The following is a 24,337-nucleotide window of genomic DNA, read 5'->3' as shown; positions in this document are numbered from 1 at the left end:
TCGTTTCACAATAATTTCCACGATACAACAGAACAGTACCGAAAACCTATGTTCCATGGGGGAGGAGTCAAAATGACTCATCTCGGTATATGTAGGTATACTGCATACAAATTTACAACAAAATGATAAAAAAAAACATAACAGTTTTACAGAATGAATTGTTTGTATATCTTAGAAAAAGTCGTGCAATATTTTCTGAAACAAAATGCAACTGAAATGAGTTATAATTTTAAAACATGTCAAACAAGTCATTCTGACCCCCCTTGGTAGTTCTAGTGTTAAATCGTGAATAAATATCATCGTCGCCATTGTTAGAAATTCATCATGGGAAATCTGAATCAGCTGGAGTCAAACAGACGTTTGCGATACATTCAGACACGATGCAGCATGGTTGTAGATGAATTTCGATTTCTTTAAATAAGGCATTTTAAATCTTTAAATATGGCATTGATTTGGTAAAACCAGGTTCGTGTGAAGAAAGTTCGCGAGTTCGACCGAGACATCGAGCCGAACTCTCAATGGTCCTCGAACGCGATAGGGTGGTGACGTCGTGAGCACGGCGCGGATGAATCGGTGCCGATGGCTGTACCGGTGCATCGGCGGGGCCCGGCGACCGGTGCATTTCGTAAATTGCAGTGAATCGCGCGAGTCGTCCGGCGCGGTAAACCGCGGCGTCACTCGCATCGGAAATTGCAGGCGCGCCGCAATTTTTTCTCGCGCGAACCGTGTAATTCGCGTGGAAACGGCGGCGACGTGCGGCGATAGCACGCGACGGATTTTCTATTTCTGGACGTTTCGCGGTTTATTTATAAACCGAACGACAGGCGTACCCCCTAGACGACGAGGAGGAAAGCCAGAGGCACCTTCTTACGTGAAAGTGGTTAAGGCCGTTTTCCAGACGCCGCGACGATCGAGGAGAAACCGGGGATCGGCCGGCGGGCCCAGGTGGATCCGACGATGCCGGGCTGCTAAAGGTCGTGGAAATGTCAACAAACGAGCTTCGGCAAGGACGTTGCGAATCGTGCGCAACGAGCCGGCGCGCGGCTACGCCGTTTTCACGAGCGGCGGATTCCGCCTCCTTCGGTATTTTTCACCGCGTTCCCTCCCGCGACTTTTAACCCTTTGCACTCGAACGGTGTCTCTCAGGCACCACTGATACTGTTCTGCCACCCTTTAAAACAATTTTTATAGCAACCATGTTTAATTTTAGAAAAATTGTTAAATATGGCACTGTTAGTATAAATCACCAGAATTAATTTGGTATATATATATAAAATACGCTTCGTCGCTTAAAATGAAAATGCTGTAAGACAGAAGAATTATTTTAGATCTAGAGCTAAAATGGCTTCGAGTGCAAAGGGTTAACCGGATAACCCATTTCGCGTACCATTTCCTTCGCAGTTGCTGCGATTAGGAATTTTTCAGTCGGCACAATTTCTTAGAAAGGACGGAACATTAATGTTTACTCCGCGCCTGAATCTACTTGCACAGCCAACCATATTTTGTGTGGTCTTTTCTTTATGCGTTTTTTCTTTTCTTTATGCGTTATTTAATTTAAAATAAATAAAACAGAAATAGTTTATTACAGTTGATTTTTGAAATAAATCAACCGCGGTATCTTCGAGTGACGAAAGCGATTACGAACCAGTTCATCGCAAAAATATGCGCGTTTTGACCTAGGAGGAGCAGCATTGAATTATGTACAGTATGAAAATTTCTCCATGTTTAAAATTAGAAATTGAAATTTTTTTTTAACGATTCAATATGTAATTTATATCATTTATTTTGTTTGGAAAGCACTTTTTTGCTATCTCGTGAAGCTCTGACATATTTTCTAAGCGAGACTTTTTTTATGCGGTCTCTCTCTACCGCATAAAAAATATTTTCTTTAATATGTCGTGAAAAATGATTTCTTACAGCTATTTATGAGGTTTCTGAGTATTTTTTTCTGCGGCGCCTATCTACCGCACAAACAACAGGTTTCACTGTACACTTAAATATTAATATCAAAGGATTAGAATTTTATTCGAATTTTATACATGTTTAAACGAGTAAAAAGCGGCTCGTCACGAAACGTGTTAACTGTTTAACGATTCGTTTAACGCCATCTGCTCTGCGCGGCCGTTGATGTCATTGCAGCCACGAGGAAAGCCTCACGGTAAATTGACGGGGTTTTCCAACCGCGGATCACTACCTCGTTCTGTGTGACCGATATATAAAAATGTGCTTCCTCGAAACTCGAGTAGCACGGCGACTGGGAGAACGGGACCCGACAACTGTATCTTTTATATTTAATCGGTAGAATGAATCATTGCGGTAAGTCGGCCCATTTTTATTTTCATCGAGCTTTCTGAAACACCGAGGGGAAGTCAATTTGTTCAGGAACTTGTGTTCAGTGTACTGCGAATCGTAAGAATTATATTGTTGAAGAGCAGGTGTATTTATTTCAATATCATTGCACACAATTGCTACGTTAATTCTGTGGAATGAGAATTATGAACGTTGTACAGCTGAAGAATAAATTTAATATTCTTCAACTCACTGTTAGAAAATAAGTTCAATATTTCAATTTTACTGTTAGAAAATAAGTTCGATATTTTCAATTTTACTGTTAGAAAATAAGTTCAATATTTTCAATTTTACTGTTAGAAAATAAGTTCAATATTTCAATTTTACTGTTACAAGATAAGTTCGATGTTTTAAATTTTACTGTTGGAAAATAAGTTCGAAATTTTCAATTGTACTGTTAGAAAATAAGTTCAATATTTCAATTTTACTGTTAGAAGATAAGTTCAATATTTCAATTTTACTGTTAGAAAATAAGTTCAATATTTCAATTTTACTGTTGGAAAATAAGTTCAATATTTCAATTTTACTGTTAGAAAATAAGTTCAATATTTCAATTTTACTGTTAGAAAATAAGTTTAAGATTTCCACACATTCGCAACATCAAAATACACTTAGAAGCTAAGTTGACTGTTCCCGGTTTCTTCGTCATTGTACACGTACGCAGCATCGACTCTGCAGTAACAAAGACTGCAAACTACCGTGGTAGCACAAGTTCGATATTCAACAATCAACAGTGTTTCTCGTAATTAGAAGAGATTCGCAAGTTCGCCGATTCGTTTTCGCGTTCCGTCGACTTTTTGCCCGACCAACGGAAGAAAAGTGAGCGACGGATCCGGCGGCAGCTTAGAAAGTCCGCCAGAAGAACAATCTGTTTTTATGATCGTGGATTTGGTTATTATCCGACATAAAATTCGAAGCGTCGTAGAAAGTACGCGAGGACATACATCGTCGAGAGACGAGATCGGGCGCGAGCAACAAATCAGTTTTAGAAGATTTCGTGCAGCCTTAGAAAGTTAATGTAAACTGCGCGGCAAGATGCGCCGTCGGTCATTATCCTCGAACGCTTCCGAAGTCGGCTACAGAATATGCTCGTTGCGGACAGGTGTGTACGTACGCGGCGGTATACGCGATACCGTGCGCAGTGCTGAAATTCGCCGGCGGACTTGTCCGCGGGATACGCGCGACGAATCGATTCGAACGGATTTCTGTTATTCGATCGTTGTGCCGTCGACGACGTAACAGCGTGAACTGGAACGAAAATCGCGCGCCGCGCCGCGTCGCGTCGTTCCAGCTGAAATCGATGTATCGACGACCTTATTTCCTTAAAACGCCCGAGCAAGCGTTGACCGAGCACCATTTCTGTGCTAGCGGGTTTTACGTGCCCCGCTACTGTGATTCACGTAACCGTTCGCTTCAGTCAAACATGCCTAAACGACACCGTCCGGAAAAATTGAAGCGCTCTCTGCGACCTGTTCGTTTTTACAAAGGCTTTCGGCGCTCGAATGGCGGACCTTTTCAAGAAAAAATAGAAGTTAGTCCGCTTGCGATCGTTTTCTAACGACACTTTAACTTGAATACTAATTCAAAAAAAATAATTTATTAAGTAAACTAATTGTCAGAGACCATGAATAAGATCAGATTTATTCGATTTATATTATTCTTATTATTGATAAGAAAAAGTGATTCGATAACCTTTTTAAATCGAAGAATCTGTTTTCAGAGCAACCAAAAGAGAATAGCTGTATGAATAGTTGAAAACATGTATTCAAACATATGTTCAAACATATATTCAAACTTAAATTCAAAATTAATTCAACCTTTAAACAGTTTAACTTCAACAACGAAATTTTCATTATCAAATTCAATTAAAACTAAACTTAAATAAAATTTTTAATTTAAAGTCAAATAAACTTAAAAATTTTTCAACCAACATCAATTAATTTGAATCTTAAATTTACTCAATAAACTAAATTTTAATGAATTTCCCCATCAAAATTAAATTTTCAACCCTTTTTTTAGAAAATCTATTTTTAGAATGTAAACGCTAGCTGCCGGAATGTCGAAGCGTTCCGCGGTTCAGGAAAAGCCGGGAACGACGAGAAATTGAACGGCAGAGAAACGAACGATCAGAGAAACAAGCAGAGACGGGGATTTTGGATTTTGCCAGCTCGCCGTTCGCAGAATCCTTGCCCAAGGACTTCTGTCGCGGCTTACGAGCGCGAGCGCGAGTGCGAGCGCGCAGCCGGTCTCTAAATCGAGAACACATTCAGTCGAAAGTTGAGCGTTGCACAACTCGATCCGCCGGTCGCAATATCGCAATATCGTCGTGTTACATGGCTCCGCGGACTATGCAAACCGTCTAGAAGCGTGCTCCAGTATCATGGAGCCCGCGGCTGGGTCGGACGCGTGTCGAAAGTCCGGCTCCCGCGGCTCTCGGGTTTTTTTCGGTTCGTCGCGCTGCTCGAAATCCAAATCACGAGCTTCGGGAATTTTGCAAGTCTCGTATCGCGGAACTGGAAGTTTTTTTCGATCGTGCGCCGGGTGCTTGTGAAACGAAACCCTCGATGATAACGGTACTATTCTTTTTCTTTTTTCTTTTCTTTTTTTCGTGAATCTACGTTCCGCCGCGAACCGCGCCTCCCTCCGATCATCGTCTGCGATCGTGGTTACGCGAACTGTCGGACTTTTAATCCTGATCGTTCCAGCCTGATTTGAGACGTTCGTCGATTGACAGACTGCTTAACCTTTTATTGCTAACACGTTGCGTGCCATTCTTACTCGACTTTTCACACTGGTTATTCGATATTTTACTAAGAGTTGATATATTGTCTGCAATTATCAATAATCGTATATAATAACAAAACAAATTCATTACGATCCATTTTTGTGGTGGAAATTAATTCTTTCCTACTAAATTGCTTGTAAACTATCTTCTTAGCGATCTAAATAAACATGCGAGCATATACCATCGGTGGTACACGGAGTATGGAACGTGTTAAATACAAAATACATTTTCTCAGTACCGCGTCCAGGGATTAACAAAAGTATTCGTCGATTCGGTCGCGCAGAAGTGTTAACGACAAGAGCGATCGCTCCAAGAATGTACCGTTCAAGCATTTTAGAACATGTCGCTCGAGCTAAGCCTGTAGCAACGAGTGAACGAATTCGAATACGACACTGAAAAATCGTGAAGAGAATCGAACTCGTGTTTCGTACTGTATTTACCGTCTTACTTTATTACTATTAGGTTGGTGCGTATGAAACGTCGGAATTTTAAGCCGGTATAGAAAATTGCATATCTTTTTTCAAAAGCCATTAACTCGACCAAAACGCGCCCCATATGTTTCAGTACACTTTTCCCAACGCGATTTTAATTCATTTAATTCATTTAATTCATTTAATTCATTTAATTCATTTAATTCATTCAATTCATTCAATTCATTCAATTCATTCAATTCATTCAATTCATTTAATTCATTCAATTCATTTAATTCATTCAATTCATTTAATTCATTTAATTCATTTAAAATTCAAGAAATTCTGATTTTTCGGAACAATAAACTGTGGTATGGAACTTTTCAAATTGTCTTCATTGACGTAAAGTTTACCCATAGAAACTACGCGTACGTCGTACAAAACAATCGCGAAATTAAACGAAGTGAAATATAAAATTTTGCGGGCCTCGGCTTATTCGTCGGATCTTTTGCCAACCGACGTTCATTATTTCAAACATGCAGAACAGTTTTAACGGACCAGTATATAAGCAAGGACAACCTTTTATTAATTCTGAAGACCGAAATTTGTTTAAGGCAGGCGTCTGTGCCTTGAAATTTCGTCGAAAAAAAGTGTAGTAAAGCAAGCGGGGCATATTTTTATTAAGTCAACAGCTTTTGAGAAAAGATATACAATATTATATATTTACTTAAACGTCCGACATTTCATATGCACCAACCGAATATTTATTTCATGGCGTTTTGACAAACGAGCGGCTCATAGAGAAATATCAATACGATGAAAGCGGCTTCCGTAAATTCCAGCTTGGAATATGACGATCTTGGATCGCGAGCGATAAATTTGACAGTGGATCGATCGTTTCCGAGATCGGCGAGGAACGTGTCGCCGGCTTGCACAAAAGTGTTCCAATTCTGGGAATCTGGTCGTGAGTCACCCGCGAATGTGCACGGCTGCGATTAAACGAGACAAGCTTGTAGCCGCTTTAACGAGAGAACCGCCATTGACTAATGAAGAAGCCACTATGTAAGGAAAGAAAGTACCAAGGGAAACCGGATTTATTTATGTTTCTGGTCAGCGGATAGATGTACAATCAATTTTCAACAAGTAGACGACAGGATTACACGGCAATCCGTGATCGGTGCGATTCGATTGGGCTTCCGATTACTTAATCCTCTCCGATTAAATTAAACAAATCACTGCAACGGTGTCGAAAAGACGAATGGCATCTGGCGGTAGTATCTCGAACGATATATTTTGGAAAATTCATTGTTCAAGCTGAGAATAGTCGTGAACGTGGCCAGTTGCTTAGATGTGATAACGTTACGCGATCCGAGAATTAACACCTTGCACTATTACAACGAGTCGGACTCGTGGTGAAGATTTTATACAAGATCTGCTAAATATTATTAATTTCTTCTGCATCGAAACGAAAATAAATTCTTTCGTTGTCAAAGCTTAGAAAAAAAAAGTACATAAAGACGATGAAAGGAACAAAGATTGTCTGGTACTTTTGTTAAAAATATTAAGGATAAATAAATAAATAAGCGCTGATCAACGGGGCGCGTAAGGAATCGTAGCGCAAGGGGTTAATGGGTTAATAAAGTCGATCGGGAGTTGTCGACGCGTGCAAAATTTTGGCAGCTAACTATAGCCGGTTGCGCGCACGGTCGGTGTACAGCGAAAGTTGGTGAGGAGTTAATCCGCGAAAGTGAGAGCAGCGGGTTCCCCTGTCAAGGCGAGGATAGGGATGATGAAGAGAATGAGGATGAGGCCGAGGTCGGGAATAAGAATGGAATTGTGGATCGGGACGGGCCCGGCGATTCAAACGAGGCGAACGATCGCTTGGTGACGGCAGAAACTAAAGTCGGACAGTTTGGTGTTAAAGAAATCGCCGGTAGATTTTGATGAATTTGTTGCGCGCAGTGTTGCCGCCTCGACGAAAATCCAAAACTTGAACCTTCCTACCGAACCCGTATCTACTTCGTCTCCGTACACGTTGAAAATACGTATCTTTAGAAATTCTTCTTCTTACTTGTTTAAGATCGACATTCTTTCCCCTACCGGTCCTAACACAAGCAATGGCTCAAACTGGTCGCTATAAAATCATCGGCGTATTAGAAATTTCGTCAGCGTTTTATCCATAGATAGGCGCCAGCGCCTACTGTCTTGCGAATCCTATAAGGGTAGATCCGCCGGTGGCAGCACTTCGGTGCCGGAGATCGCGGTTAAAACACAAACGCCGGCGGCAGATGAAAGTGTTCCTATCGCGTCTGTTAAAAACTTTCGGTCACAGTGCTGGCTGAAATTTCCAGGAACCCGAAACGGTTCTTCTGGCTACAATTGAAAATGTGACGATACGAAACCGGTCTAAGGGACGCTCCGGTGTCTTGTTTACAGCTGCGCAAAGATGCGATACGAAGTGTTTCTATTAATTCCCGGTTGGCATAAGCGCCGATCAAAATTCCCAGGGAAACAGAACAGGCCGAGCCTCCTGTCTTCGGTTCAAAACCAAGGGGCACAATGCCAGTCTAAACGGCACTCTGTTGTCGCGTAAAACGTTGTCCATGTAAAATGCAACGCGAAAGCGTTCCCATCGAGCCTCGATAAGAATTAAGCATTGCCCGAATGAGCGAACCGATCCTTTCCAGCACCGATTGTAAAAATCGAGGTGTCTGAACGATCCAGGCCCTATTCAGAGAACACGGTGCGCGTACCTGTCAAGAGTGTCACGAGTCGGCGCGGAGCGGCACCGAGCGGAAACCAGCTTTCGCGGCTGCGTGTTAAAATGATCGTACTCACTTGACCAGAATCCTCCAGAAGCAGCCGAAGCTGGAGCCGTTTGGCACCTCGCTCGCGTACGATATAGTCATTTCACGGCTGACGACCAGGTGTCCTGCTGCGTCCCGATCCTCCTGCCTACAGAGTCCACCTTCGGAGCTGTCGCTCTGTCAGGTCTCGCACCGCGACAGGTTGGTGTTTCCGGTGGAGAATCTGTAGAAGCACTCGCGCACATGCGGCGCGCGGGCCGCCGTTACGTTTCTCTTTACCGATCCTTGGCCGATCGGGAACTTTTCGATTGCCGGGCTCTATCAGCTGGATCCTGGATCCGCTTTACCACCAGCCAGCTCTACGTACACCGTGCAGACGAGACCAGCTGACCGGACCGACCGACTGTCTACTGACTGAGCTCCACTGACAGACGATAGGACCATCAGGGAACGGGCCCGGCTGCCCCTTCTACCTGGCCGGCTCAGGTATGAGCGTAGCTGTCCTGGCACCCCACTCCTTCGATCACCTGTCGGACCCTTTGATCGAATAGACCGTCCGCGACGTGGTTCTACTTCTCTGCCAATCATGATTTCTCTTAATTCGATGTCGAGGCTGTCGGTCCGAGCGGGGTTGTTCAGAGTATGTTGGGATGTTGGCGTTTATACGAGAGAGTTCTTCACAGAAACGTTTCAACGAGAACGGCTGAAGCGACAATTAAACGTTGCCGTAACATTATTCACGACAATTGTTACTGTGCCAAATTTATTCGCTAGTAAAAACGTGACCACCTTTACCATTTAAAAGTATGCTGTACTTTTCGGTACATTTTTTAAGGATCGTGGACACGTAGATCGCGGATTTTAGGCATTTGGACGACTTTACGACAAGCCGTGTTTAGGAAGGGAGACATCTTTAAGTGGCTCATGTTTGTTATACCAAATGCAGATCATTTTTATTTAGGGTGATTAGCGTTTTCATTAAGTGTCAATTTTTGATTTCTTAGAGTGATTTTAACGCAACGTTCTAGCTCGATTCTAATTATTTTAGGCCGCCTTTTCTACGTGCGACTGAACTTTTTAAAAATCTGACGCTACATTCTCGATAATAACTTTTACTCGAAGAAAAGAAAACAATTTGTTTGTTCGAAATCTTTCGTTTGTCACGATTACGTTCACGCTCGCTTGGCATCTCCTAATTTTTGAACTAGTCGCGCACCGTTTATAAAACTATTTCCTTCGTCGATTCTTCCGGCAATTTCTATGGGTTTCTATGGCGTAATCAATGCCTAAGCATGATCGCCGGAACTGCCCAGCTATTTTTGGTCGCCAGTGTAAATAATGGCGAACCTTGCAGACTGTTTGATACTCAAACACTCTGGTACGCGGAAACGAGCCAATCTTCCTAGAATCTTCTAATATAGTGCTCTTTACATGACAAAAGGGTTCTCGTGACATATCCACGGACTTCTCCAAGAACCGATAACTTACCACCGATTTCATATGGTGTCGAACACGAGGTGATAACTTTTTCTTTTTTCTTTTTATAAGCACCTCGACGTTTATTCGGTGAAATTTTATCGATTCTTGTTAAAATAGGAGAACCTTGAAGGGGAACAAGGAGAATTTTGTAACGGCTGGTCGAGGTTACGAGGTGCTGAACGCGTCCGGAGGACCGTTCTCGGAAGAACCAGTGCCGTTTATTACGGCACTGTTGCCGTTCGAATGCCGTAACACCGCGGCTATCGCCTTTCCGGACGATTTCAATGCGACATCTCGCGACCAGTCCCGGCACTGTGCTCTCACCTTGCCGTGGCCTAGCCTGCGGCGGAATTCCGACCTTCTGGTACCATCCACCGGTCACCCAATCGCCATTTTTTTTTCAGCGCGGCAATAGACGGATACGCGCGCGACCGCCGCCGCTTTTAACCATTTTCCAATACCCACCTCGGAACGTTTCAAATCGCTCCGTCGATTCAATGAAACATGGTAACACACATTTCTCGAAAGACTCGATTCCGGGAACGTAGAATTTAAAGTCGAATGACGTCTTTCCAGGAAAACCGCTACGGGAACCTAAGGATTGAGGTCAACAGAAGCTTTCACCCTAAACAACCTCGAAACACCTCCGTGGACCATCCCAGCTCGATTAATTATCGTCCGTTTAAGCATTCGCATTTTAATTTTTCCAAATTATTGACTTTCTAACAGTCAAAGTTTATAACTTTGACGGTCAAAGCTACTCGTTCGCGACGTCTTCTTAAAGTTTCGAATACGATTTTTTGGGGACATTTTATGGCAGCGAAATTCGGAGCAAATTTCGATCGTGTGAACTATCCACGCGATGTACCTTGGTAACGCTGTAAAGACGGCGGAGCACGCTTCACGCTCGGGTCTCGATAAAATAGACGAAAACAAAAGGAAAAACGTGCACGAGTTCTCAGTGGCTCGTTGCAAAGAGGAAGCATCAATCGTCGAATCTGTTGCGAACGCAGTCGCGTGAAAGATTTTCCAACGTGTTTGCAATCGTTTCAATCGGTGCCATCCTTTTACCAAGGAATGTCTTCTATTCGTCGGTCGCTGTGTCACGCAGAAAAAGATCCCCGACGAATACGATCCGTGGCCTGTCAAAGTAGACGCTACAAGCTTTGAAGCGAGCCCACGCTCGTTGTTCTGCGATTTCTCCTCGGTGAATTACAACGGATCAAATGACGAGCATCGTTAAAAAATCGTGGCGCACGAATAGTTTGTGAAGTGCCTGTAACATCGTGATTAGAGATGACGAAGCGAGGCTGGCACGAAGCCGTCCGTCGCATTCTCGTAGATAGGGCGCAACGGGAAATTGTTGGGTGTTCGGGAGTTACCGAGATGGGTCATTGACGTCATCGGCTCGTCGAAACCGGCGCGCGGCACGACACCCGGATGATTCACGGCAGGTGAAAAAAAAAGGAAAAAAAAAAAGAAAAAAAAAGTGGAAGGTGTACCAGTCGCGCAGGCTTCGTCATCACACGTGTTCGCCTCGTGCGACGGAGCAGGTCTACGAAACGTACACGGGATCGTTAACGGCGAGAGAATTGCGGCGATGCTCCGCGCGATGGTGCTCGGGGTGTCGCGAGTAAAAAGACCGACGGGCAGAGACAACCGCAGGAGAACCGTGGTGGCTTTAAGCATCCCTCGTCACGATATATTTAAAGACATATTTTCACAAGGACAACACGGAACTCGCAACGGAACGAACGGTACAGTTTTCGGCAACGATCACTAACGCGACAACTTAACCGAGCTTAACGTCCTTCTGTACATTGTACACGCTGGTCGCGGACGCCTGGAACAGCTTCCTCTCGCTCTCTGTGATCCGCATGCGGACGATGTTCGTGACGCCGTTCTCGCCGACGGTGCACGGCAACGATAAGAACATCTCCTGGCAAATCTCGTGGTGACCCTGCAAAACGAAAATACGTCTCTGCTCATCCACGTTCGAGCGCGGCGCGACTCCGCTTTCGAATCTTAGCAACCGTGCGCAAAATGTCGTCGCCAACAATTTTCATTGTCCATGTTCCTGTACACGTTTTGCCTCTTACCATTAACACAGTAACTTTATCGTTCTTTACGAATTCATCGCGGTTCTCTTCTTTTTTCCAATCTAACATCCTACTGTTTGCTATAATGTGGTGAAAGTAACCAGTCCCATTGTTACTCCTTCGTAACGAAGGGAAGATTTCGCCTCATGAATTTGTTGCACCTACTTCGCGCGTCAATGTGAATTTAACATTTTTATAATACTTTTGAATTGGTTGTGTCGATTTAATTATTCATCGACCGACACCTGCTGGTTTCGAGTTATGCAAAAATTTTGTGTAAAAAGAGAACGAAATTCTAGCTTCACAGAATTAAATCGCGTTTATTAATCTTTTAGGCACGGCTGGATTTTGCGCGAATGATATTTTTCATCACTGAATTACCATTTTTCATAATGTATATATTTTTGTTTGGCATAGCGATATATAATATTATTTTAATATTAAGTGTATCGTACTTATACGCTTTCGCTTTAATCGTTTACTTTGATAACTAATAATACAATTTAGTGAAGCACGAAACATCCGCGAAAGCTACCGTAATGGCGCGTCGTGCCTAAGAGGTTAAACGGTGGAAGGATATTGCTTTCTGGCAATATGTCTCGCCGAGTCCGTTAACGCGACAACTTTTCAACAAGTTCGATGAAGACACCGAAGGCGGCGATAAAATAATGATAAGAGCAATGCCTGTAATCGTTCCTACTTCGGCGACGGTGTTAATAGATCGTAAACCGAGAATTTACATTTACGACGGTAATTTGTCTATCCGCCTATTTCTTTGTCAAGAAATCACAGCCTTGGCGGATAAGTCGGCGCGATGCAGTTGGCCGGCGAACGTTATTGCCGTAGTAGTCGGGAAGTTTATGGCAGAAGCCGTTTCAAACCGTGGCGACAACTGATTTGCATGAAGATTCTCTCGGTTGTTTTTATTACGAGCGAATTTCTAGGATAAAATATTATCCCGCGGTGAAATTCTTCTGCCGTGACTTCCCGGAATAATCGCGTCGCTAACGTAAAGGTGTATTAGTGATTTCATACCTGAATCATGGTCGAAACGGTTAGAACCCTCTGCGAGTTGGACAGTATAGCCTTGACGATGTCTGCGACCGACAGGCCGACCGCTGTGTTCGAGTAACCCTTCAAACACCGCACTGTCGGGCCCCTGCGCAATCGAAACGATTAGATCAGGCTCCAGCGAGCAATTCGTTTGTTTCTAACTACTTCGAGCGTCAACGATGCCCAGAGTCCATTCGGACCTAGCGATTGCTACCGAAGACCCGATAACGTCGACGTAATTCAGTCAACTTGGTTTCGCCTCGCTGCGGAACAGTTTAAACCGTTGCCGACGTATAAATAATGCTCCTAATATTATTAAAAATATATGCACCGCTGCATTCGAGCTCGCATTTTTTTTTTAGAATTTAGACAGAACGAATTCTTATGCTTCTACATTTAAATGTTCCCTTCTAAAGAACAAAGATTCGCAAACCTTCAATCATTTATACAAAATTCTACGAGACTCGAAGGAAAGCTATAGTCTTGTACGAATGCGATTGGCCAACAGTCTCGAAATCGTAGTAGACTGCGGATTTTAATGCGGGACAAGAAACAGGAGTCGAATAGAAATGCATTTAAAATGTTTGTCCTCCTAGCAGAGTTCATTCGTTCAAAAGATTAGAACTTCGTCAAAAAAAAAAAAAAATGGCACGTATACGTTAAGAACTGGTTGAGAAAAGCGTACCGAAACGAATAGGTTCATATTTTGATGAAACAAATGTCTTTCAAGAAGACACATTGATTTTTTGACACAATCAATTTTGTTCAATCTGATTCATTGACAGAGCCAACACATTTGATTAGCGCCAACCGAACGTTTCTTTTCTCAAGAACTTTGCTACACCAAGACTAATCTGTTGACGTATCTCGCATTTAGATCTGCTCGTTTATGTCGCGGACGCGTGAAATCCGCGGTCTACCGGCGAGTCAGAATGAACCGGGTGGATCGTCTATAGAAGGATCGTCCGAAGAAAACTGATGGCGACGGGTCTCACAGCTTGACGACTTCTTTGTGGACCTCGAACCACCTCTCGTCGTCGGTCTCGAGGCCGATATTCGGCAGGATATCGCGAAACTGGACGCCAGCGACGTTCACTCCGGACCAGAGTGGAACTAGGAAATGTTTATAACGTTTCAGACACGTAACGGTTTGGCTTTCTCCTCCGGTGCGAGAGCCCCGGACAAAAGAGAAACAGAAAATCGGTTCGGCTCGGCTCGACTAACCCTGACTGTCGCCGTGCTCGCCTATGATGTACCCGTGCACCGAGCTCGGCGCTATTCCGATCCGATCGGCGATCAGGTAGCGAAACCTCGCTGAATCGAGATGAGTTCCACTTCCGATAACTCGATTGACCGGTAACCCGCTCACTTTCCACGCTATCCACGATAAAATGTCAACTGAAAATGAAACGTCCTTTTTTCTTTTTTTTTTTTGTCCACGAGCTGCGGCGGCCAATTGGTCGACGGTAACGGTCCTTTCTATTACGGGTCAATCAAACCTGGATTCGCGACCAGAACGAGCACAGCATCGGGACTGTAGCTGATCAACGTCGGAACGATGTTCTTCAGGATCTCCGAGTTACGCTGCACCAAGTCCAGCCGTGTCTCGCCCTTCACTTGACGCACCCCCGCGGCAATCACGACCACTTTCGAGTTGCTCGTGATGCAGAAATCTGAAACGAGATAGTTCGTCCAACGTTCTCGCGTTCGCCTAATTTCGTCGCAATTCGGAAAGTTCGTAGGATGTTCTTTTCCGATTTCGATCGTTCCAACGCGGTATCTATCGAGCGTTAAAAGTGACTAACGTGTGTTGATTTATGAAAAATGTCAATAGTGAGTTTACTAAGATCCTTCTGCTGATCACTATTGAAACGTATGTTTGTTTAAGAAACGTGCTCGATCGTTTCCTATAATTTAGATTTTCGGAAAAATGAACCGTTGACAGTTTAGCGTTGACAACGGTGCCGACTCCTATCTTTCTTACAGAAAATTTCGAAAAATCGGAGTACATATTCGCGATGTGAAAATCCCAAATAAGCACTGAAATGTTTCTATCGATGATCCAGGGACTCCGTGAACTCTTGTCCCGCGTTACCTGTATCGTAATCGACCCGGGGGTCACCTAGGTAAACCGAGCCATGGCAAAAGTCCATTCCCTCCCCCTCCAGCTTCTTCGGGAACGCATCCACGATCGCGATGTGCGAAGTGATACCCTGCGGGACATAGAAAAATGATCGAGAATACGCCGCGCAACCGACGGCCATTTTGTCCGACCAGCAACATGCTCCACGGATATTTGGATTGATTGTTGCCGATGCACCAACTATCGGCCGAGTTCGACAGAGATTTGTTACTCGAAGACCCACCTGGAATAGAATCGAGTTCGCAATCGCCACGCCGACCATTCCGGCCCCCACGATCGTCACCTTGTGGCAACAGTCCCTCACCGGGTCTGTCACTTTGCACAGAAGCTCCTCCTTCAAGCATAGCGTTCTAGATAAACAAATTCAGCGACGTATAGGCTTCAGTATCCGTAACAAGACACCGTTGTTCTACACGTTAAATATAAATCGACTGCGAGAAACAGAAGTTGGACAGTATAATAATTTCAATAAGACGAAAATAGCGTGTCGATGATTTTTTTTTTTAATCTTTTCGATTTGCTTCAAACTATATACCGTTTTAAATGGCATACATCTGTTTTGATCATAAGCGCGTGAAATCCACAGGTTAAGCGTTAACGTTCCACGCAGACAATGTCCCATGGGCGGTTAGTTAAGACTTTTCCCCCGTTAGATTGATAAGCAACTCTATTTGATTCTACTTTTCCCTATTGCAATCCTTTGGGTTTTGGGGACTGTGGATTATTGCGTGAACAGCGCGTTTTATGGAAAAATGTACGGAAACTTGAGCGGCTGCGATTTAAAACGGTATAAATATGAAAAGCATCTCTTTGGATTTCTTGCGCTTGGCACTGAATCCTGCAGAAAGGCAACATTTTTTTTTTATCATAACCAAACGAGCTTGGGGTAGGGGGGAGAGACGCTTACTCGAAACTGACCGCTCTCTCTAGATCGGATCCGGCGCTAGCATCTTTGCCGAAGTCGGCGGACACGATTTTCTTTGTCTTGACGCCGCCGAACACCTCGGACAATATCGTGGGCGGCAAGGATCGTCGGGGGAGCTTCTTGCAGAAGTTCCGTCTTGAAATTTGATGGACCGTACAAGTGACAACACATTTTGGCAGGAACGTAGTCGAGAACACCCGAGAGAATAAAATCATTGCTCTTGTCACACGACGATTTTACAAATCACATTGCACGCAGATTCACTGACCGCTTGACAGATGGGAACACGATGGCGATCATAACCCAATTAATGTGCCGCCATCGCGCACGGTTCGCCAATTGTTAAACAATCCATGGTTACAGTTGTCGAACTCGACCGAATGGGATGTCGGAAGTTTATTTCCCATTTTTCTGCAGCAATTCAAAGTATTTACCAAAAATGTGGTGACAATTTCGATAACTGTTTCTGGTTTTTAAGTACAATCGGTTATACTAAAATAAAAAAAAAAATTATTCTCGAATGATAATAATTTGGAGTATTAAAAGTTTTGAAATTACTTCGAAGTAATTTTTCGGTATTGTGACATCCGGAGAAGCATAACACCTGGTTGATCGTAAAAATGTTAAACTTACGATAAACGTTACAGTGATTAAACAATAGGCATTTGTAACATTAATTTATTAAAATATTCTGATAAACATGTATAAGAAAGATAGAATATATTCATTAACAGGGAACATTGGGACGTTGTGCTTTCTGTGCGAAGAGCAGCCGGAAATGATGTAATTATTATACCGATCGGCATTAACTGCTGCAACGTTGATTTCTTGTTTTCAATATTTCACAGTGTATAATTAAGTAGACTCGTATTACAAAATGTATAAATTGCGAATTAAAAACTCCTCGATCGACATTCGATTATTCCCGAACGATGCTCGTTCGCCAGTCGGTTCATCAGTATCGTATTAAATAACAGATATACATAAAATTAGAATACTGTTTCTTCGATCACCGAGAGTCGACGTAACATTTCGACAAGAATACACACAGGTAAAACGCTTTACGATTATACACATGCAAACACGTAGACACGCCATCAATGTTTAGTGTGATATTGTTCATTCCTTAAACTACACTCGACATATTGAGTATGAAATATTATAAAATGTAAGTAACGAGACATAAGTGAAAATGGAAAACCCTTCCGCCACAAATGAACATTTTCGTGAAAGCTAAACGCGAAGACAGTTTCTTTTTTTTTTTTTTAAATGAGAACATGCTTGATTTCCCTAGACGGATGTAAATTACGTTAACATATCGAACGGAGATCTATTGTCTAGAATTTTAAATTCTTCTGTACTTCATGCATCGCTGTCGCCGACTTGTGCAAATAACTGAACTCTTCCTCTGTTAACTTTTGTTGGACTATCAATGTGACTCCTCCTTCGCCTAACGTGCACGGCAGGGAGAGAAATACTTCTTCGTCAATACCATGGTAACCCTACAAATCATAAAACGTTAATGTTAATATTCATAATAAAATCAACGCTAAACTTAGCATTAATTCGAATAAAAATTAATTCAATTGGGCATTATATTAATAATTCAAGTACTCGCGAGGTAAAGCGTGTGACCTGTAATAAAACAATCTAAAAGGAAAACTCTTAGATCTTTAATTTAGAAATAGTCTATAAAACTAATGTTAAATTTTTCAGACGTTGACAATTCGATGTCTCGTTAACGGAACTTTTTATTTTTATTTCTACTTGTCTGTTTATTACTTTTGTACGAGAAAGATAATTCATACGCTTGAAGCGTTGATAAAAATGCACGTTATAATATTATATATTATATAGTATATAATTGTTTAATTGTACATTATTGACTTACGGTAACTAATGTGGACACCGCATGGACCTGATTCGAGTTTCGCAAAATGGCCGACGTGAGGTGAGAAACGCTCAATCCAATGGCCCACGATGTGTATCCTTTGAGCTTGATAACTTCATAAGCGCTATCGACGACCTGCTTGTGCAAATTGTTCCACTTCTCGGGATCATTTTCAGTTCCAACTTTTTCGTCTAGATCGCGCAACCTGACTCCGGCCACGTTCACTCCCGACCATACCGGCACTAGACAAAAAAATCACATTTAAATTACTTAACAATACCATCGAACCTTAAATAATACCATAGGCGAAACATTCTCCAATAACTGCGAATTTTTATGCAAAATAAATAATCTGTATTAATTGCAAGACACAGAAGCTATAAAAAAATGTTTATTAATTTTCGAATTGGAAATACTGTAACATCATTTTCCAATTCTTTACTTTCTCCGTTTTGCATTCGATTTACTGATTTTTGTTAAAAATGCATAAAATCGATCGTCCATTTGTGACACGAGCCTGATGAAAATAATTTTTTCGGAATGTCAAATGAATTACCCTATGATCTTGCTTCTAAAGTATGAATATTCAAAAAGCAAGAAAAATTAATATTTATCTCTGGCTATCCGGTCATCGTGCAACGTAAAATAAATCTACTTCAGTCCGTTTTAAATAAGCTCGACGACGTTTATGACTATGTGTAGCGTAAGTATTATATTAATAGCATCTAATAATGACACCGTTATCTCAGATAACGCATACCGATCAGCTGGACAGGAAACAGACGATGTTGAATCAGTTGGATTAGTAAAACCCACGCGATAACAAACCGAAAGGTAAATGGCATGTGATTCATCCGTGATTTAATCCGTTTAATATTATCACGGTATTTCGTGTTTCACGTGGTCATTATCGGTAATACCAAGTATTCGCGATTCTTTTACACGTAGCTGTACTTTGCTAAAACAATGTCGGGCAGAAGTAGTACAGCGTGATCTCTCGATAACTGTCTCATTCCAAAGGCAATTTTTGCCACGTCGATCACGTGAAAGTGGCACTAATACTAACGAAAAAAAAAAAAACAGAATTTTACTGAAACGTTCGTAATGCAAGAAATTTTAACTCTTGGTAGTTCGATACCATTCGCTGCGATAAATTTTAACTTTCTCGTATATCAACTTTAAAATGTTTAAAATCGAGCCCCCGGAGGACCTTTCCATTACCGACGACGACAAGCATACGAGAAAGCATCGGAGTTATCGAGACAAGAATTATGAAGCCAACGATATTATGATTAAAATCATGAAGTCACCGACACTACAGAGTAATTGGAGTCAAGGAGCCATTAACACTATGCCATAGCTAAGCAAACTAGAAATCATAACAACGAAATCATGAAGTCAGCGAACTCTTGGTCCGGCTTCAACCTACCGCTAGTGTCGCCGTGTTCACCGATGATCCAACCATGGCAAGAAGTTGGCGCAACGTTCAACTTTTGCGACAACAGGAACCGGAAACGAGCGGAATCAAGATTAGTACCACTTCCGATCACGCGGTTCTTTGGCAAACCAGAAAGCCTCCAGGCCACATAGGTCAGTATGTCAACGGGATTCGAGACGATCAGCAAGATAGTGTTCGGGCTGTATTTGACCAGCTGTGGGATGATGCCCTTGAAGATGTCCGTGTTCCGTTGAACCAGATCCAACCTGCTCTCGCCTTCCCTTTGCCGAGCACCGGCAGTGACGATGCAGAGGCTAGAGTTCCGGGTGGCGGCGTAGTCGGTGCTCGCGTTCACCTTCGCGTTCTTCAGAAACGTGCTGCCGTGTTGGAGGTCCAGCATCTCTCCTTTTAGCTTGTCCGCCATCACGTCCACCAGAACGACGTCGCTAGAAACGTGCTGCAATCGTAGGATAGTATTGGTTTATGACGGTCGCGACTGATCGTATTTTTAGAAAGATTGAAATGGGCGTCCGTCTTACGTTCGTTAGGATGCTGAAGGCGCAGGCCATGCCGACTTGACCCACGCCGACTATGGTGACCTTGTTCCTGCCAACAGGCACCGGTTCCGTCACTGTGCTCAGCAGTTTGTCCTTTATGCTTGTCATGGTCCTGGAAAGAAATCAATTTTGATTGGACTATAGAGCAACACGAAATCTTGAATTTGTCAAGGTCGTGGGGTCGCCACGTCATCAATCTGCTCTGTGAATCTTGAATAGAAGGTTCGAAGGAGGTTACAATGTCAACAATAGTATTCTTTCGGCAGTAAAATTGTTAACTTCAAGGCAAAATGTCGACGGTGTTATCTTCAAGGTTAAATACGAAATCGTTACTGTATCTATTTTGCAAGTTTTGAGCTAATCGTTGCCAATGAATTGTTGAAGGTAAAGAATATTAAAAACTATTAAACAACTTGGAACGTTTAGTGTGTAAATATTAGAATATTTATGCATAGATTATACAATTATGAGAAAAAAAAACCATTAACACTTTATTTAGCGGAAGCCCATTATCTGAATCCGTCTAAGAGAAGTGCGATAATTTTCTTTTAGATAATTATTTCAAAAGAACTTGTTGAATTACATTGATTTAAATGATATGATAGATTGTGAACGAGATTACTGTAATTCCTGTAATCGCAGTGGACACAGATAAGTAATCAAAGTTAAAGTTGACTCGTCGCAGATCATGCATACATATAATGGAAAACGTCCTTGTAGCCGTAACTATTGGGATAAGTTTCGCGCTATTTTCAAATTAGACACTGAAATGATAGACGTAAAAGAATTATTTCAAACAAAAATAGAACAGTACTGTATTAAAGACGCATTCTATAAAAAAAACCATCGATCTGAATAGACCTAACAAGCAAACGAAGTTCACGACATCCTGTACGCATAAATGAATCGCCAATGAAAGTGGCTCGCGAGATGCCACTACCTGTCCGAGCACGTGTACTTCAGACAGGTGCACGCTGCGAACCTCGTGCCTTGAAGGTTACGTGGAGCGGTTTTAAAAACACAGTTCAATTTGCATCGCCTTGTAAATAACGTTTTTCAGCTGTCGCATTATTTAACCATCAACAAACAACAAGCTGTCCAGACGAGCTCGACATGATAACACATCAATTACTCGGGACAGTATCGCGGTTTCTACCGTCGAATGAGAAAGAGGCTATTAAACAAACTGGCGCATCCCATAACTGGGCAGTGGCCTCCACGTAACCCACATTCACCACTCATAGAAACAAACAAGCACAGAAATACACAAAACACAGTTGTACATCCACCAACCTAATGTTCTTCCGTTGATTCGATTAAAAAAAAAAAAAAGACTATCACTGTTGATAGCGAAGTTTTGTTATGACAACGTTCACGCACGTCCGACACCTCAGACAGCTCAGAAACTTCTGTCCGCTGGCGTGACCTTGTCCCCTCTTTTTATACTTCACTATGGGGTCGGAGCCGGAGCGCTGACGAAACGGGTGGCGGTGGTGCATCGTCGGTCGAATGAAACGTTCGTTCGTGTCCTCCAACGTTCCACGAATTATTACGGTGGATCCGGACACACTTGGCCCCGGTGTTCCAATACGTTTCATTTAATTGCTGCGATGGTTTCAAACGTCCGCGAAAACCTCGCGTTCCCGACGTGACTGGAACAGCGCACGCGTCAGCTGACGCAATCGTTCCCTTTTGCGTGTGCACGTGCCATCGATCCGAACCAACGCTTTCTTCTGGATCCCTTCCGCCTGCCAATAAAACCGCCGACAGGATACCGGGCTCGCTCCGAGGGGGCTAAAAATACTATAGGGGACCGGCGGAATGCTTCAGGGGATGTTTTATTGCAGTCGTCTGTACTAAGTTAATTCTGGACCGGCCGATGGGAACGTCTAACCGACACAAATCGCTTTTCCCGTTTGTCCGACGAACGATCCGCGAGGCTCGAGGATCCAAGGACGTTTTTCTCGATTTTCTGCGGACAAACTTCGAGGCTCTGAGAAACGGTGAAAAAATTGACGGAGCTTGTCGTCCATCGTATCGATGGTTGGTTAGGATATTAAAATGTCCCGGGTCAATGAACACTATGATTCGGCACGGCATAGATTCTCCAAATTGTGGCTCGCGTTACGAAGGCTTGCAATCTGGGCGGTTCGATGCTACCTGTTGCGAAATATTCCTATCGATTTTACGAAATTATTTCGTTCGATAACAAGCTCGACAAACACCTGGCGATTTTTCACCTTTGACAGAAATGATTCGATGCGAGCGTATGACCTTCTGACTGAAGGTCAGAATGTGTTTTAGCCGGCGGATGATATAGAGAGAGGATTTTGGACAATTTAAGCAAATCATGCGACCAAGTTTGCGCGTGTTTGACAACGAGTATCGATACTTCGAACGCGATCGTGTACCGCCTACGAGCGTCATCGCGATTAAACATTTGAGAATCGAGGTGAATCAGTAGTGAAAACATGCGGATAATCGTTGAACCGATTTGTGACTCTGATGATCCAGACAAGATACTATTCAGACAAAAATAACTGTTCCCGTTACGGAAACGATCAATGGAATTTAAAAATGACAACTTCTGCTAGTCTTTTCTTAACTCTCGTTGCTATTATTAATGGTATAATTTATCGTTAGAGTGGTATAATTTACAATATATACTATATTGCAGATAAGCTGACAGAAACGAAATTTTTCAAACAGCTACGAAAAATTTGTTTCGTTCGTGACAACAATCGTACTAACTTACAAAAATAATCGCGAAAAATTGCCAAGCAATGCAACGGCGTATTATTGTCGTCCGAACCTGATCATTTAGGATAACATTTACACAAATTTACACGTCTAAATGGTGTCAAACAGAACAGAAAAATCGCCAACCAATAGGTGGGAATATCATTAATCAAAATTTCCGTTAATTAAAATTTACAAAAGGCACTCGATGGCACAATAATCTGTAAGAAGCACCGATTGTGAGTCAGCACATTAAAGCATGCGACACATCACATGACCACGAAAGCGTTGTCTTACAGCAGGTGGGGGAATCGATTCGCCTAAACTAAAACGAAAACGATTCTGATTCGCTCACACGAGAATATTCCTCTGCAATAAATGCCTCCTTGGTAACATGCATTTCCCCGATAAACTGATCACTTTTCGGTACATCATGATTTAATTTTTCTATAGTAAACAGTTGAAACTCGCGAAACTTGTGCCACACTATAGGTAAACTTTATCTAGCAGCTGCTTCGATGTCATCTGCAAACCATACTGCTATCGTCGTTTTCGTCCGCGATTGCGCGATTCCTGGTAAACTAGGATTACCCACGTTATCATCATTTTCCGTCAGCCTGAATCCGCGCGAAAAATGCAACGGCCGTGTTTTCCTGCTAGATGACGCAAGGAGCTACAATTCGCTAGCAATTCAGTGGAGAGGGGGGTCTAGGTGTACGTGATCTTGACCATGATACTTTTCCGCTCATCCACGCTCTTAGATCGAACTTTTGAACCGGCAGTTTGATCAAATTTTTTTGTATACTATATTTATATACTATATTTTGTATACTGTTTTGTATACTAGTACTATTTTTTGTATAATGATTACCATTTACCGGTTCAATTAAACGTTACATCAGTTGAAGATGATGCACTCACTGATTCAGATGCAAACAGAACGAAAGAATGATCATTCCATCTTGTCCGACAAACATGAAGTGAACTATACACGAAAAAAATGCCAAAGGCACTCCACAATAACCGCTTACGCTATCATACATGCGAAAATTTGCTTCGCCGCGTGCACCGCGGGTCCTCAGAACGAAAAGTTCCGTCTGCTTTTTTTCTTTTTACAATGGGGAAAAGTTTGCAGTGATTAAGCAGCTGCAACAAACGTGAATCGATTTACTACGAAGCTCAAGATATTAACCCTTAGCGGACGACGACTTTTCTGATTAAATGAGGTAGCCGAACGAGGCGATTTTCTCGATTTGCCGAATCTCTTGTATACAAATTTATTTTAATTTGTATTTAATTGTGTATCATTTACGTACAAATTATCGTAACACAAACACCAACTGTCGCCTCTCGCTCGCCAATCGTCCTGCCGGGCGAAACACAGTGGCGACTGAGAGTCGTTGTTCGTCCGTTAAGGGTTAAACAAAATGAATACTATGCCTCTCTACTTCAATTTCATTGAATCGTTCTAAATGAGAAATGTATTTTGGAACACTATAAAATGACGCAACGGGGAGCACGTGCTAGTAACTTGACGCTACGTGAGCTTGATCATGATCCTTTTCGATGCCTTCTCTCGCTCTCTCTCCCTCTCTTACTCTCTCTCTTTCTCTTTCTCTTTCTCCCTCCCTCTCTCTCTCTCTCTCTCTCTCTCTCTCTCTC

At 42.6% G+C, this 24,337-nt stretch overlaps 3 protein-coding genes across 6 annotated transcripts in view; all 3 read right to left on the bottom strand.

Moving 5' to 3' along the window:
• Best2 (bestrophin family protein) overlaps positions 1–8,759 on the bottom strand; it is a 90,109-nt gene extending 81,350 nt beyond the window's left edge. For both annotated transcript variants that reach the window (XM_078188300.1, XM_078188301.1), the window contains exon 1: positions 8,383–8,759. In XM_078188300.1, the coding sequence (XP_078044426.1) occupies positions 8,383–8,453 (71 nt within the window). In that variant the 5' untranslated portion in view covers positions 8,454–8,759. The remainder of the gene's footprint in view (positions 1–8,382) is intronic.
• A 2,834-nt stretch (positions 8,760–11,593) lies between these two features.
• LOC144473907 (L-lactate dehydrogenase) lies at positions 11,594–16,553 on the bottom strand. The gene is made up of 8 exons (XM_078188306.1): positions 16,033–16,553; positions 15,349–15,475; positions 15,078–15,195; positions 14,482–14,655; positions 14,207–14,380; positions 13,978–14,095; positions 12,965–13,088; positions 11,594–11,790 (listed from the first exon to the last, which is right to left on the bottom strand). Exons 1-8 carry the CDS (start codon positions 16,263–16,265, stop codon positions 11,623–11,625), a joined length of 1,236 nt encoding a protein of 411 aa, XP_078044432.1. The 5' UTR covers positions 16,266–16,553; the 3' UTR covers positions 11,594–11,622.
• A 195-nt stretch (positions 16,554–16,748) lies between these two features.
• The window catches only part of LOC144473906 (L-lactate dehydrogenase), an 11,891-nt gene continuing 4,302 nt past the window's right edge, over positions 16,749–24,337 (bottom strand). The window contains exons 1-5 of one of the 3 annotated variants that reach the window (XM_078188304.1): positions 23,031–23,266; positions 19,919–20,048; positions 19,371–19,836; positions 17,942–18,183; positions 16,761–17,552 (exon numbers count right to left, since the gene is read on the bottom strand). In XM_078188304.1, the coding sequence (XP_078044430.1) occupies positions 17,388–17,552; positions 17,942–18,183; positions 19,371–19,836; positions 19,919–20,048; positions 23,031–23,110 (1,083 nt within the window). In that variant the 5' untranslated portion in view covers positions 23,111–23,266 and the 3' untranslated portion in view covers positions 16,761–17,387. Of the gene's footprint in view, positions 17,553–17,941; positions 18,184–19,370; positions 19,837–19,918; positions 20,049–21,229; positions 22,919–23,030; positions 23,267–24,337 lie in introns of those variants that run through there. The other 2 variants (XM_078188305.1, XM_078188303.1) reach the window with 2 other exon arrangements.

This window comes from Augochlora pura, chromosome 7 (assembly GCF_028453695.1).
Source record: "Augochlora pura isolate Apur16 chromosome 7, APUR_v2.2.1, whole genome shotgun sequence".
Taxonomy (NCBI): domain Eukaryota; kingdom Metazoa; phylum Arthropoda; class Insecta; order Hymenoptera; family Halictidae; genus Augochlora; species Augochlora pura.
The sequence above is the reverse complement of the archived record's forward strand: the minus strand, read 5'-3'. Positions and strand labels throughout refer to the sequence as shown.

Bases quoted from the DNA above. Each gene is read 5' to 3' on its own strand.
- LOC144473907 (XM_078188306.1), bottom strand. From the start codon at position 16,265: ATGATTTTATTCTCTCGGGTGTTCTCGACTACGTTCCTGCCAAAATGT. The intron at 15,196-15,348 runs GTGGGTCTTCGA...TATGTCCCGCAG, and splicing joins CGAACTCGATTCTATTCCAG to GGTATCACTTCGCACATCGC. The intron at 14,381-14,481 runs GTTTGATTGACC...TTTCATTTTCAG, and splicing joins CGTTCTGGTCGCGAATCCAG to TTGACATTTTATCGTGGATA.